Here is a 13,725-nt window from a genome sequence, read left to right as displayed (position 1 = left end):
TTCCAAATGCACACAATTGTGAGTACTGTGAACAGATGCCACTTCACTTGATCACGTCTATTTATTTTGTCTCTGCAGCCAAGTCAGTGCCACTCAGTTTTATGCAAATTCTGTACCCTGAACATTGAAAACCATTGAGCAGCAGTAGAAAATGTGCAAAGCACTGACTAACTTTCCAAGCAGACTGACCACAATTGTAAATAGAATGGAAAACTTAATCTGAAATATTCTTACAGGGATAGAGTGGCCAGATCAATTCAATTCCATATTGGCTTAGGCAGTTGATTGGAAGAAATTGGCAATTTTTTGGTTTTGACTGCTGCATCTGAATTCTATTTGAGTGAAAGGAATGGCCACTGGAAGCACAGTAGGAATTGACAAGATTTGTATGAATCAATCTGGGGCCTCTTTCAGCACTCATCTCATATGTATACAGCATACAAAGGTTACCAAAGCTCTTGCCTGAAAGTCTCTAGAATGAAGAGCAGCAAGAACAGGAAAGTGATGGTAATGACCAACTAACAGGCATAACATGTGTCTGTGGTTGAGGACTGGCAAGTGGTGGAGAAGAAGAATATCTGTCTTGACGTGCAGTCATAGGTGTCAAATAGCAGATTCTGTTCAACACAGCACTTCCATGCTATTTAAATATGCCTTTAAGCATGGAACAAAGTGGTTGCTGATACAAATGGAGGCATTCATTTCAATTTCATAATGGAAAGAGGTCACAGAAACTCAGAGTTGGCCATTCCTCTTCCTCCATAGAAGATGAAAACGAATTCACCAACTGCAGTAGTATAGATTTCAACTGGTTTAAGTCTGCATTTCAGTCACAGAGTGATTTTCCTTCACAAATAATCAGTACAGGTTTGGAAACAAATTCCTGTATGTTCCAAGATATCTTGGGCATTCAGCCTTGCAAACTGGGTACACTGCCAAGGATTTCAATGTGTATCCATGTTAGAAAGCTTAACATATGATTAATTTATTTGAGATACATATATATGAACTGGTTAGCAGGTTTCTCTCCTTTAGTAATGCCATCCTAAAACCAATTCTTCTTTATCTTTTACCTATCTGAGACTCTGTTTAACAGTGTTAGCAGCAGTGGTTTGGAGTGTCTGTCTTCTTTACATCTTCAATAGACTATGACTTTTGTAACCATTAGACCATAAGATGTAGAAGCAGAATTAGGCCATTCAGCCCATCAAGCCTCCTTCACCATTTGATTTATGGGTGATGTAATTTTCCTCTGAACCCTATTCTTCTGTTTTCTCCCCATAAACTTTGACACCCTTCCTAAGCAGGAACCTATCATCCTCCATGTTGGCCTCCAAAGCTGATTATGGCAACAAATTCCACAGATTCACCATTCACTGGCTGAATAAATTTCTACTTTTTTATAAAGGGACATCCTTTCATTCTGAGGCTGTGCCCTCTGGTCCTACTTCCACTACTGGAAACATTTTCACATCCACTATATCCAGCTCTTTTAACATTTGGTTTGTTTGAATGAGATCTCTTTCTAAATTCCTGCAACTTCAGGCCCAGAACCATCAAATGCTCCTCATGTATTAATGCTCCCATTCCTGGGATCATTTTTGTAAACCTCCTCTGGACATTCTTCAATGCCAGCAAATCCTTGCTTTGAAATGGAGCACAAAACTGCTCATAATACTCCAAACGTGAGTTATTGGCAGATCTGAATGCATATGCCTCAAGTGTTACTACTTTTACACACTAATCCTCGACTCTATATATCTGAAAAAGCTTTTAGTATCTTTTTTATTATTGGCTAGCTTACCTTAATATATTATCATTTCTCCCCCATTGCTTTTTTAATTGCCTTCTGTTAGTTTTTTAAAGCAACCCAATTGTCTGATTTCCTGCTAATTTTTGCATTGCCCTCTGTCCTCTCTTTTGTTTTTATGCTAAATTTTACCTCCCTCATCAGCAATGGCTGCCCCATCTTCTCATTAGAATGTTTCTACTTCCTCATGATGAAATGTTCCTGCATGTTTTGAATTAATCCCAGAAGTTGCAGAGTGAATTCTCTCATTGTATGATCACTGCCTCTGAAATGCTCCTTTACATTTAACTCCTAATTAAATCTGGTTCATTGTTCAGTACCAATTTCAGATTTGCCTTTTCTCTAATGAGCTTGACCACAAACTGCTATGAAAAGCCACCTTGCAGGTATTCTACAAGTGCTATCCCTTAAGATTAAGTGTCAATCTGATTTTCCCAGTCTACCTGCATATTGAAGTCTCTCATGCCCACTGCAACATTGCCTTTCTTACATGCCTTCTCAAACTCCTATTGTAATTTGTACCCCATGCCTGGTTGCTTTAGTGGCCTGATTGTTACTCCCATCATGGTCTATTCACCCTTGCAGTTTCTAACCTCCACCCATAAGAATTCTACATCCTCTGATCCAATGTCCTTTCTTGCTAAGGATTTGATTTGATTTTTTCTTAAACCAAGAGAGCAACCCCATCCTTTCTGTCTGCATGCCTGTCTTTTCAATAGAATGTGTATCCTTGGATCTTTAGCTTCCAGCTGTGATCCTCCTTCAGCCAAGACAGCATTATGCTCATATCCTCATACCTGACAATTTCTAACTGCACTTTTAAATCATCTACTTTGTTTTGTACACTATGCTTTTAAATACATTCAGTCTTATATTCATCACAGTTCTTCTCACATTTGCCTCCATGTTGGAACTTATGATTGGTTGGTAAAATTATGTATCATTTATTTTAAATATGAGATTTGGGGCTATCAATTTGAATCTGAATTACGAGAGTTTTTTTTGATGTTTGCACACCATAGCAAAAAAATTTGGATAAATCTATAACAAATAATTCTGTTTATTTTTCGAGTTCATTTATGTGATTTTGATTTTCTTGTAATTCTAACTAGCGAATAATAATGGCCTTTGAAGAACTTCGCATTCAGGCTGAAAACACAAGATTAGAAATTATTTTGAAATGTAAGTACTTGGTCTCATTATCAATAAATAATAATTAATTTCATCCATATAAATATTATTATTCAAGTAATACAGACAGGTCATGCCAGACAATGGAATGTTAGATCAAATATCATACCTGGTTTAGCATAATGTTTTATTTGTTTTCGTGCTCGGGTTTCTCCTGCATCTCTCTGTAATCTTCACAGATTCATATCCCTGGTTTTAATTACTCTTAAATTAAAGTTTGTACTTTCAGTTGTTCAATCCTAAAACTCAGCTCCTTAAATATGTATACTGATGTGCTATCAATAACTCAAAAGACTGGAGTTACAGAAAAATAGTTTTTATTTACAATATTCTGTGCTGTGACCCAGGCTTTCTGGGGAGGGGTTATGGTGTTGGAGCCTTTATACAGAGTCAAGAAGGAGGATCCATGGGTACAGTTACAGAACGGGGCAGAGCCAGATAAATGAGTGCACAGCAGTTCACCACATTCACCCCTTGTTTTTTTAAATTTTGTCCAGCGGGATGAGGTGGGGCACAAAGTCTTACAGGTTAAGTATCTCTGGCAACCTGGTTGTCCATTGTAGCTGGGGCATTGTTGAGTTCTGAACCTCCAGTGCTATATTGACCTGCTGGGGGTGTGGTGACTTGACCAGATGACTGGGTTGGGATTAGGAAGCAATGGTATGTAGTGTGTGTCCATGGAAGGGGGGGATGCTGTTTGGTGGGTATGCTCCTCGAGTGCCCCCATGTGCACGAGGTCCCAGATGGAGACATTTTCCTTGTGCCATCTGGGTAGGCGATGTACCATTTTGGGGGTTCACATGGAGGAGATGGACCCTTTCGACCAGTGGGTTGGTTTTGAGGCCCCTCATATGTTTCCGTAGCAGGACTGACCCTGGGGACATCAACCAGGATGGCAGGGTGGTCCCTGACGTGGACTTCCTGGGGAAGGAGAAAATTCAGAAAGGGTAGCAACCTGATAGTGTGGTGCGCCTCGGGAAGGACCTCCTGTAAGTGAGAACTCTCTGAACTTAAGGGCAAGGAGGATGGCCTTTCACATAGTGAATTTCTCCCTCTCCACCTGGCCGTTTCCTCAGTGGTTATAATTAGTAGTCCTGCTGGTGGCGATACCTCTGGCCAGCAGGTATTAGTGCAGCTCGTCGCTCATGAACGAGGACCCCCAGTTGCTGTGGACATATGACGGGTATCCGAACAAGATGAACAAGTTGCGCAGTGCCCTGTTGACCATGGTCGTGGTCACTTCTGAGCAGGGGATGGCAAAGGGGAAACATGAATACTCATCCATGACCATGAAGAAATGCACGTTGCGGTTCGTGGAGGGAAGGGGGCCCTTGAAGCCCATACTCAGGTGTTGAAAAGACTGTGTAGCTTTTACCAGGTGCGCCTGGTTAGTAGAAGTGCAGATTGCACTCCACGCAGGCCCAGCAGTTCCTAGTCACAACTCAGACATTCCCGATGGAGTATGGCAGATTACGAGATATGATGAAGTGGAAAATTCTTGTGACACTGAGGTGGCAGAGGTCATTGTAGAGAGTTTTGAGCACTGACACATGTCCCTCGGGACAGGGCATCTGAGGGCTCGTTGAGCTTCCCCAGTAACAGTTATAGGTGGAGAGTTTGATCCTCCACCTCAACAGTTTATCATTCTTTATCTTCCCCCTGCTGTTTGTTGTTAAACGTGAATGCCATGGCCCATTGGTCCGTGAGCAAGGTAAAACATCTGCCTGCTAAGTAATACCCTCAGTGCCACACTGCCTCAACTATTGCCTGAACCTCCTCGATGGAGGAATGTCAGACTTTGGGCCCTTGGAGGGTACAGGAGAAGGCCATGGGCCAACCTGCTTGATTAAGACTGGTGGCCAGGTGTATTGGGAAGGGCTGTGGCTGTCATGACAGCACTGCCCCCTACCTAGTCGGAGGACACACCAGCTGCCAATCAAGGTTTGGTTCCGCCCCACCCATTAGTGCACACCTTGCTGTTGGCCACATGTAAATTACTTGTACTCCACTCTCCAGCCTGCCTGGACTTGGCCTTGGGCCATTGGCTGTTGTAATTAGATTAATTCTCCTGCCTCTGAGCTATTGGCCCCCAGTAAACGATGTGGACTTGTCCCTCCAACACTAGAAAGTGCCATGTGCTCTTTGTTCTCCCTTTTTTGCCAGCTTGGGACCACCCTGATTCACTCCAGGCCTAGAAATGTGGAAGGGTGCTGGAGAAACTGTTGGTAAGATGTGCACTGTTAGACGGGAGGGGAGCGTTTAATTAGTGTCCATTGTAGCATAGAGCCGGGCCTGCACTGAGTCGAGGGATGGTGGGGCATCGTAGTGATTTTTCCCTGATCATTGTATGTACCAGTTCATTGTGTGTGTGTGTGTGTGTGTGTGTGTGCTCTGCATCAGTTTCCTTCTGTAAATAAAATCCTTCCCTACATCAAGACTGTGTTCAGAGTCCTTGCCTTTGAGACCTACCAAAACTATTTACTCACTCACAACACTAGGGCAAAATCAGACGCATCACTCTCCACCTCAAATGGGGCAGACTCATCCACTGCATATGTTACGGCCTTAGCGGTGTCTTCTTTTATGTGACAGAAGGTTGCTTGGGCTTCTCTTGTCAGGGGGAAGGATGTGGACTTGATAAGAGGGCGGGCTTTGTCCGCATAATTAGGGACTGTAGAGCGCGTCGAAAGAACCAAAGACTTGTTGATCCAAACCAAGGCTTTTATTAACTAAAAGACTGGAGCATATCACAAGTAGGTCAACCAGTCCAGAATGACCTGGTCTGGCTAGGAGCAATCCATTAAGACCTGCCAGTAGGTGTGGCTATGCTCTCAGCCAGTCAAGGAGATTCGCTCCATGACCCGAGCCAGCCCGGTGTGCGCTGAGTGCAAGCCCCACTTCTTCCATCCGGAGAACACCCATGTCATCAAAGCCACCCGCCCCTTTGAGCGTCTCAGTGTGGACTTCAAGGGGCCCCTACTGTCAACCAACCATAACACCTACATCCTTACGGCCATCGACGAGTACTCCCGCTTCCCGTTCACTGTGCCCTGCTCGGACATGACTGGCTCCTCAGTCATAGAGGCCCTGCACAGCATCTTCGCCATCTTCAGGTACCCCAGTTACATCCCCAGTGACAGGGGGTCCTCGTTTATGAGCGCAGAGCTGCGGCAGTACCTTCTGGAGCGTGGTATTGCTTCAAGCAGGACCACCAGCTATAACCCACGTGGTAATGGGCAAGTCGAAAGAGAGAATGCCACCGTCTGGAAAGCGGTTATGCTTGCCCTCCGGTCCAAAGGTCTCCCCACCTCTTGCTGGCAGGACGTGCTCACTAATGCCCTAAACTCCATCTGCTCCCTCCTATGCACTGCGACTAATGCCATCCCCCAAGAAAGGATGTTCTCTTTCCAGAGGAAATCCGAATCGGGAACGACCATACCGGTGTGGCTCACGGTTCCAGGTCCGGTCCTCAAAGAACAACCCCTTGGTTGACTGAGTGACTCTGCTTCATGCGAACCCGCATTATGCCTACGTTGAGGACACAGTCTCGGTAAGGGACTTAGCCCAAGCCAGATCAGGCGCAGCAGTGCCTTTAACCCAGCCTCCCCCTATTCCTTCTCCCCCAGGTCATGTGCTTGAACAGAGGGACCAGCACCACCCCACCAGCTCAGGCCAGACTGTCAACAACACCATTGGGGAATTGACCAAAGCAGTGGCCGCACCCTACAAGCCTGCCAGCAACATGACTGGCGACCCCAATCCCAGCACCACGGTGGTCACGCTGGATGGTCAGGCTCCCTGACTGGTACAGCCCCTAACCTCCATCTACCCCGGGGTCAGTTCTCAAAGAAGGTGAATGTGATAGTACAGATTCTATCACCAATGTGTATATGTACAGATGGTAGTGTAGGATGACTGTGATTGGCTGAGAGCATAGCCACACCTACTGGCAGGACTTAAAGGATTGCTTCTAGCCAGACCAGGTCATTCTGGACTGGTCGACCTACTTGTGATATGCTCCAGTCAATCACAGTCATCCTACACTACAACCTGTACATATACACATTGTTGTTTGAATCTGTACTATCACAGGGACCCACTGGGCATATAGGAAAATAACCCCAGGCACCTTTTGAGGGCCTTTAGGCTGTGGAGGGAGGTAGAGCTCTAGCAAAGGGCACATGAAGTTGGGTCCAATGACTCCATTCTCCACAACACAGCCAAAGATTGCCAGGCGGGTAGTGCAGAAAACATATTTATCTCTGTTGTAGGTTAGATTGAGTTGTTGGCAGTGTGTAGAATTTCTGGAGGTTGGCGTCATGATCTTCCAGGTCGTGGCTGCAGATTGTGACATTATTCAGGTAGAGGAAAGTGGTGTACTGGTCATTTTGGTCCACTATCTGGTCCATCTCCTGCTGGAATACGGACACACCATCAGTAACACCAAAGGGTACCCTGAGGAAGTGGTAGAGCTGAAGAGCCAGAGAACTGACCACCATGATATGTCCCTGGTAGATTGTTTCCCCTCCCCCCCCAACAATATCCAAAACAGTATACTTATAGTTGAGAGGAACAGTTATAGAGGTGTTCCGCATTGACTCTCTCTTCCCCTACCCTCTCCTAACAGTCACCCAGCTATCTGCCTCTTACCTTTCCTGTAGTTCCTGCCTATCACCCCCCTCTGCCTCCAGAATGATCTGAAATTCATCCAGCTCCATTTTCCTAACTAGGTCTTTAAGGAGCTGCATCTGGATGCAGGGGTAGTCATCAGGGCCAATTGTACTCTCCGAGATTTCCCACATCCTGCATTTGGAACATTCACTGCCCTAGCTAATATACTGTACAATGTAGATATGCACCAAAATTTCTCCTTGCTGCAGCCAAACAATAAAACTGTTAAGTAAAACAATAAAAGTAAACTTAATTGAATTAAAAAAGGCAATAAATACATAAGATAGAAAATAAATATTCACAGTAATCCTAGTGTAAAAAAAAGAGTCGGTCCTTTTTGGTGCATGACCAGAACCAATGAATCATGTAGATCTTGAGACACTGGCAGTAATTGTGATGATTTCACTCTGCTTCAGACTATTGTGCTAACTGTGTTTGAACCATTTTGGAAAACTAAAGGGTGCTTGACAAAGGTTGCCTGTTGTTAATTTAGCTGTTGACTTATGACATGCATACCTGCGTAATATGATATCATAAAATTTTGAAGAGCAGAAATATTGGGATGCTGAAGTCAATAATTTTGTTTTTCTGGATTTCTTTGGAGTAGGCATACTATATCTGCAGAACGTCAAGGTTTGTGATGGCCAATAAATATGATTTGTCTCATAAAACTTTCTTCTACTATCTTTAGCTAAGATCTTACTTGAAGGATAATTTGGGACCCTCTATTGCCCTGTCTGTGTGTAGTGACATGGAGATTCTAATTTGAAAGGGGAATATGTACAAGTTCATCTCTGTGATGTATCTCCTATTCCAAAGTGAGAGCCCGAAGCTCGGTTTACACAAGTCAAGGGATAGGTGGGAGACGGACTTGGCCACTACAATCCATGAGCGGTATTGGTCAGACTTGTGCCTGGACAGCATGACAGCAGTTAATAATGCCAGGTACAGATTGATGCAATACAATTTCCTGCATCAACTCTACCTCACACCACAAAAATTACATCAATCTAAATCAGAAATTTCAGAAATGTGCTTTAGGTGTTGTGGAGATTGGAACCTTTATCCATTCAATCTGGCTGTGTACAAAGGTGAAATCCCTCTGGGAGGACCTAGGGGACATCCTGAAAATAATTATAAAGATGGATTATCCACAGGATCTGGAATTATATCTTCTGGAAAACATTATGGACATGAGTCTTAAACTGTCCAGATACCAAATTCAGTGTGTGAAGGTCACCTTGTCGGTAGCCAGAAGTGTATAGCAGTCATGTGTAAGTCTGACTCCTAGCTAATTATATTGCATGATGGAATACGGAAATGCAGAGTTGTATTCCCCTGGAGAAAATCATGTACAATTTAAAGAGGAAATATGGCACATTTGTTAGGGTGTGGCAATCCTATCTGCAACACATTGGTATGCAGATAAAATTATACCCCTTCTGAATAAAAGAAATGCAACAATCCGTTCCAATAATGAAATGATTGAGATCAATGAAGTGAGATGTGGCGTAGATAACCTGCTCTTGTATTTTTTTCCTTATCTCTTTTATTTTATGTTTCTTTAGATTTTTCTAAATTCCATTAAGAGTTTGTGACTTTACTGATATTTGGTTCTTTGTATTTGTTTAGTTTATATAGTCTTTTCTTTGTCGTATTAGGGTACAAGGGGGTAGGGAAAAATAGACTTTGTATGTTATATACTATTGTTGAAAGAGATTGTATTGTTCATTTGGATTTGTATGAGTCTTTGAAAATCAAAAACAAAATATTTAAAATAAAGTTTGTGATATCCTCCTGAATGCTGCACAATTTCACCATCAAATTGGTTCTACTCTATTGTCAGTGAAAAATTGAGCATCAGAAGAACAAAAGCATGAAGCAAAGGCTGATTAAAACCCTTTTTGCATCAATTTGTTGTAATGAACTTATCCAAGAACGAAATTAGGAACTCCGTATACAATTCTTCCTTTATTTATATTTCTCTCTGTGCTGACACTTTGTCAAAATTATAAGAGAAAAATCATTACAAAACAAACCATCATATTGCGTATAATAGGCAACCCATCACACTTATATATTCCCTTTGTGTGGATTTTTCATGTACATTTGCCTGAACTGCCCTCACTACACAGAGCTGCCCTCCATTCATTAATCTGATTGTCAATATCTGCTGACTTTTATTGGAAGAGACCAGTAGAGTGCTTTTAGAATGCCCTTGAACAGCTGAATCTTGATGGCCTGAAATTCCCTTATCGTTGTAGAATTAGAGGTTGCCGAGGCACTGGTTGACAGACAGCAGTAGAGTAACAAAACAAATTATGAGAGGAAAAATAAATTATATCTTTCTGAAAGAAATCAGCAAGTTCATGGTCCATGAACTTTCTTTGAAAGCAATCCTAACAATTAATCACAATATTACTGCCACTGCACTTTTTGTTAATGTTACATTCTGAAACTATATGCAGATTTTAAATTCATTTTACATGGGGTTAGTTTCTTCATTTAGCCATAGAACACTACAGTACAGAAATGGCCCTTTGGCCCTTCTCATCTGTGTCAAACTTCTTTGCCTAGTCGTACTGACCTGCATCAAGACCATATCCCTCTAAACTCCTTCCATGCATGTACCTGTCCACATTTTTCTTAAATGTCAAAATTAATTCTACATTATCAATTCAGTTGACTATTCAGTTCCACCACTCTCTGTTTGAAGAAGTTTCCCTTAATGTTCCCTTTAAACTTATTGCCTTTCACTCTTAAGCCATGTTCTCCAGCTTTTATCTCATCTAACTTCAGTGAAAAAAACTTGCTTGCATTTACTTTTATCTATACCCATCATAATTTTGTGTCTTCTTTGGCTTGGCTTCGCGGACGAAGATTTATGGAGGGGGTAAAAAGTCCACGTCAGCTGCAGGCTCGTTTGTGGCTGACCAGTCCGATGCGGGACAGGCAGACACGATTGCAGCGGTTGCAAGGGAAAATTGGTTGGTTGGGGTTGGGTGTTGGGTTTTTCCTCCTTTGCCTTTTGTCAGTGAGGTGGGCTCTGCGGTCTTCTTCAAAGGAGGCTGCTGCCCGCCAAACTGTGAGGCGCCAAGATGCACGGTTTGAGGCGTTATCAGCCCACTGGCGGTGGTCAATGTGGCAGGCACCAAGAGATTTCTTTAGGCAGTCCTTGTACCTTTTCTTTGGTGCACCTCTGTCACGGTGGCCAGTGGAGAGCTCGCCATATAATACGATCTTGGGAAGGCGATGGTCCTCCATTCTGGAGACGTGACCCATCCAGCGCAGCTGGATCTTCAGCAGCGTGGACTCGATGCTGTCGACCTCTGCCATCTCGAGTACCTCGACGTTAGGGGTGTGAGCGCTCCAATGGATGTTGAGGATGGAGCGGAGACAACGCTGGTGGAAGCGTTCTAGGAGCCGTAGGTGGTGCCGGTAGAGGACCCATGATTCGGAGCCGAACAGGAGTGTGGGTATGACAACGGCTCTGTATACGCTTATCTTTGTGAGGTTTTTCAGTTGGTTGTTTTTCCAGACTCTTTTGTGTAGTCTTCCAAAGGCGCTATCGGTTTTCGTGGTTTTGTTGTGTACCTCTATTACATCTCCCCTCATTCTTCTGTGCTCCAGGGAATAATGTCCTAGCCTGTTTAACCTTTCCCTATAACTCAGTCCTTCATGTCCTAGCAACATCTTTGTAAATCTTCTCTGCACTCTTTCAATCTTATTGATATCTTTCCTGTGACCAAAACTGCACATAATACTCCAAATTTGGCCTCACCAATGTCTTGTACAACTTCAGCATAACATCCCAACTGCAATACTCAATGCTTTAATTTATGAAAGCCAGTGTGTCAAAAGCTCTCTTTACCAACTTATCTATCTATAATCCCACTTTCAGGGAATTATCTATCTGTGATCCCAGATCCCTGTTTTACCACACGCCTACTCCTGCACCCTACTATTTAGAGTCTTACCTTGGTTTGTCCTTCCAAAGTGCAGCACCTCATATTTGTCTGCATTAAATTCCATCTGTAATTTTGCAGCCCATATTTCCAGTTCTTAACTACTTCCGATGAGAACTGGGTTTTTTTTTGTTCTCTTGATTTTCCCTTCCTGAAGTCCACAATCAACCACTGTGTACACGGAGTTCTTTTAAGAGTTTACTACTTTCATGTAGTATAGCCAAGGTGTAATTTTTAGGCCCTATGGATATTATTCTGCTGTTGTTTTGCAAATTAATACAGTTACGAAATTCAGTAGCAAGATGGCCTACTGTCTGTAGTCACTTCAATAAACATAAATTAATAATACATCATAGTCCCTGACTTTTTTTACAGAGTTTATCAGATTTAGTCCCATGAAAATACATCTGGGAATTTTTGCCGTATCCAAGGCTTCTTGTGGAAACATAAAGTACAAAAGTACGAGTAAATCCTAATCTTTATGAATCATTAATTGTGCCTCAGCCAGTTACTATAATTGTGTTGTTCTGCATTTTCAGCACAATTGAAAATTAATTTGTATAATTAATGTGAAAGGAATAAGTTAGATGTGATATTCTTCATGTGAATGACAAATATATGACAGACACTGATAGGCTTGCACAATGATGTCAAACTATGTGCAATACTTGTTTTGACATGACATACACAGAGTTTGCCTAGAGCCTCCTACACAAGCAATGCCGTAGTTTACTTTAAGTTTTTATTCTTAGTTTTAGCTCTCACATTTAAATTTTGTTGTGCTAATGTAAAATGTCACCCCTGTTTCTTGACTGGGAAATTACACTCAACTTTGAGTGCATCTTTTCAGACACTTTACAATTTCAAGGCTACCTTTTTAACTTAAAAAAAATAATTTTGTGTAATTATAATTTTTTATAAGAAATATACAGTCCAGATATATTATTTTGACCAGAGAAGTCAATCCTTGGAATGAGACCCATGGAAGGAGATGCAGTGCTGAAAGATTTTTTTTAAAATTTGATTCATAAATGACTGCATCATTCTCCAGATGTTGATTTATGTGGAAAACCTACATCATTCAATTAAAAACAATTGCTATGAGTCACCTCTCCAATCTAACATTCCTTGCTTCTGCAACTTACACATTGCCCATTTTCAAATATTTGTCTCCAATCATCTTGGACCATCTTGTCATTAGTCAAGTTCAAGTTTATTTATCATCCAAATGTACCAGTATAACCTGACAAAAGAGCGTTCTTTAGTCCACACTGCAAAACTGTGCAAGCTGGTACTGACATATCACACTTAGAGATAAGCTCAGTATATTACAAATAAATATGATCAATAAATACTGGAGTCTTGGTGAGTTGTTTTAGCAACTCAGCACTCATTTAGATGATGACTCACTGCCCATGGGAAGAAGCTGTTCCTCAGTCCAGTGGTTCTGTCTCTAATACTTCTGTATGTCTTTCTCAATGGAAGTAGCTGGAAGATGCTGCATGTGAGGTTGTAAGGGTCCTCATTAATTTTACAAGCTCTCTTTAAACAACGATCCCAGTAAATCACAACTGTGGGGGTTGGGATGGGGTGGGGGGGGGGGCAAAATCCTCGTGATCCTCTCTGCCGCTCTTGTGATTCTGTGGATTTTGTCAATCCAATGCTCTACCTCAACCATATCATACTGTAATGCAGCTGGCCAGGACGCTCTCAATCGAGTACCTGTAGAAAGTTGACAGGACGGTTTCTGGTTGCCTTGCCCACCTCAGTCTTCTCAGAAAATGTAGTCATTGTTGCACCTTCCTGATGAGTGAGATGCTTTGTGTCCAGGATAGGTCACTTCTCAAGTAGATGCTGAGGAAATTGGTACTTCCTACGCTCTCCACTACTGAGCTATTAATGTTCAGTGAAGGGTGGTCGACCCTGATCTTCCTGAAGTCCACAATCATCTCCTTCATCTTGCCCACGTTGAGACTTAGGTTGTTATTCTCTCATCATTTCATGAGAATTTCCACCTCTTCTATGAAGTGCAATTTGTTGCTGATGAGGTCAACTACTGTCATGTCATCTGCAAACGATAACTGTTAG

General features: G+C 42.4%; 1 protein-coding gene across 4 annotated transcripts in view; it reads left to right on the top strand.

Moving 5' to 3' along the window:
• sycp1 (synaptonemal complex protein 1) overlaps positions 1-13,725 on the top strand; it is a 207,880-nt gene that overhangs the window by 46,457 nt on the left and 147,698 nt on the right. For all 4 annotated transcript variants that reach the window (XM_069941423.1, XM_069941421.1, XM_069941424.1 and 1 more), the window contains one exon: positions 2,923-2,992. In XM_069941423.1, the coding sequence (XP_069797524.1) occupies positions 2,923-2,992 (70 nt within the window). The remainder of the gene's footprint in view (positions 1-2,922; positions 2,993-13,725) is intronic.

The sequence above is a fragment of the Narcine bancroftii genome, chromosome 5 (genome assembly GCF_036971445.1).
Source record: "Narcine bancroftii isolate sNarBan1 chromosome 5, sNarBan1.hap1, whole genome shotgun sequence".
NCBI classification, from domain to species: domain Eukaryota; kingdom Metazoa; phylum Chordata; class Chondrichthyes; order Torpediniformes; family Narcinidae; genus Narcine; species Narcine bancroftii.
Note: the sequence above shows the minus strand (reverse complement) of the source record. Positions and strands in the feature narration are given on the sequence as shown.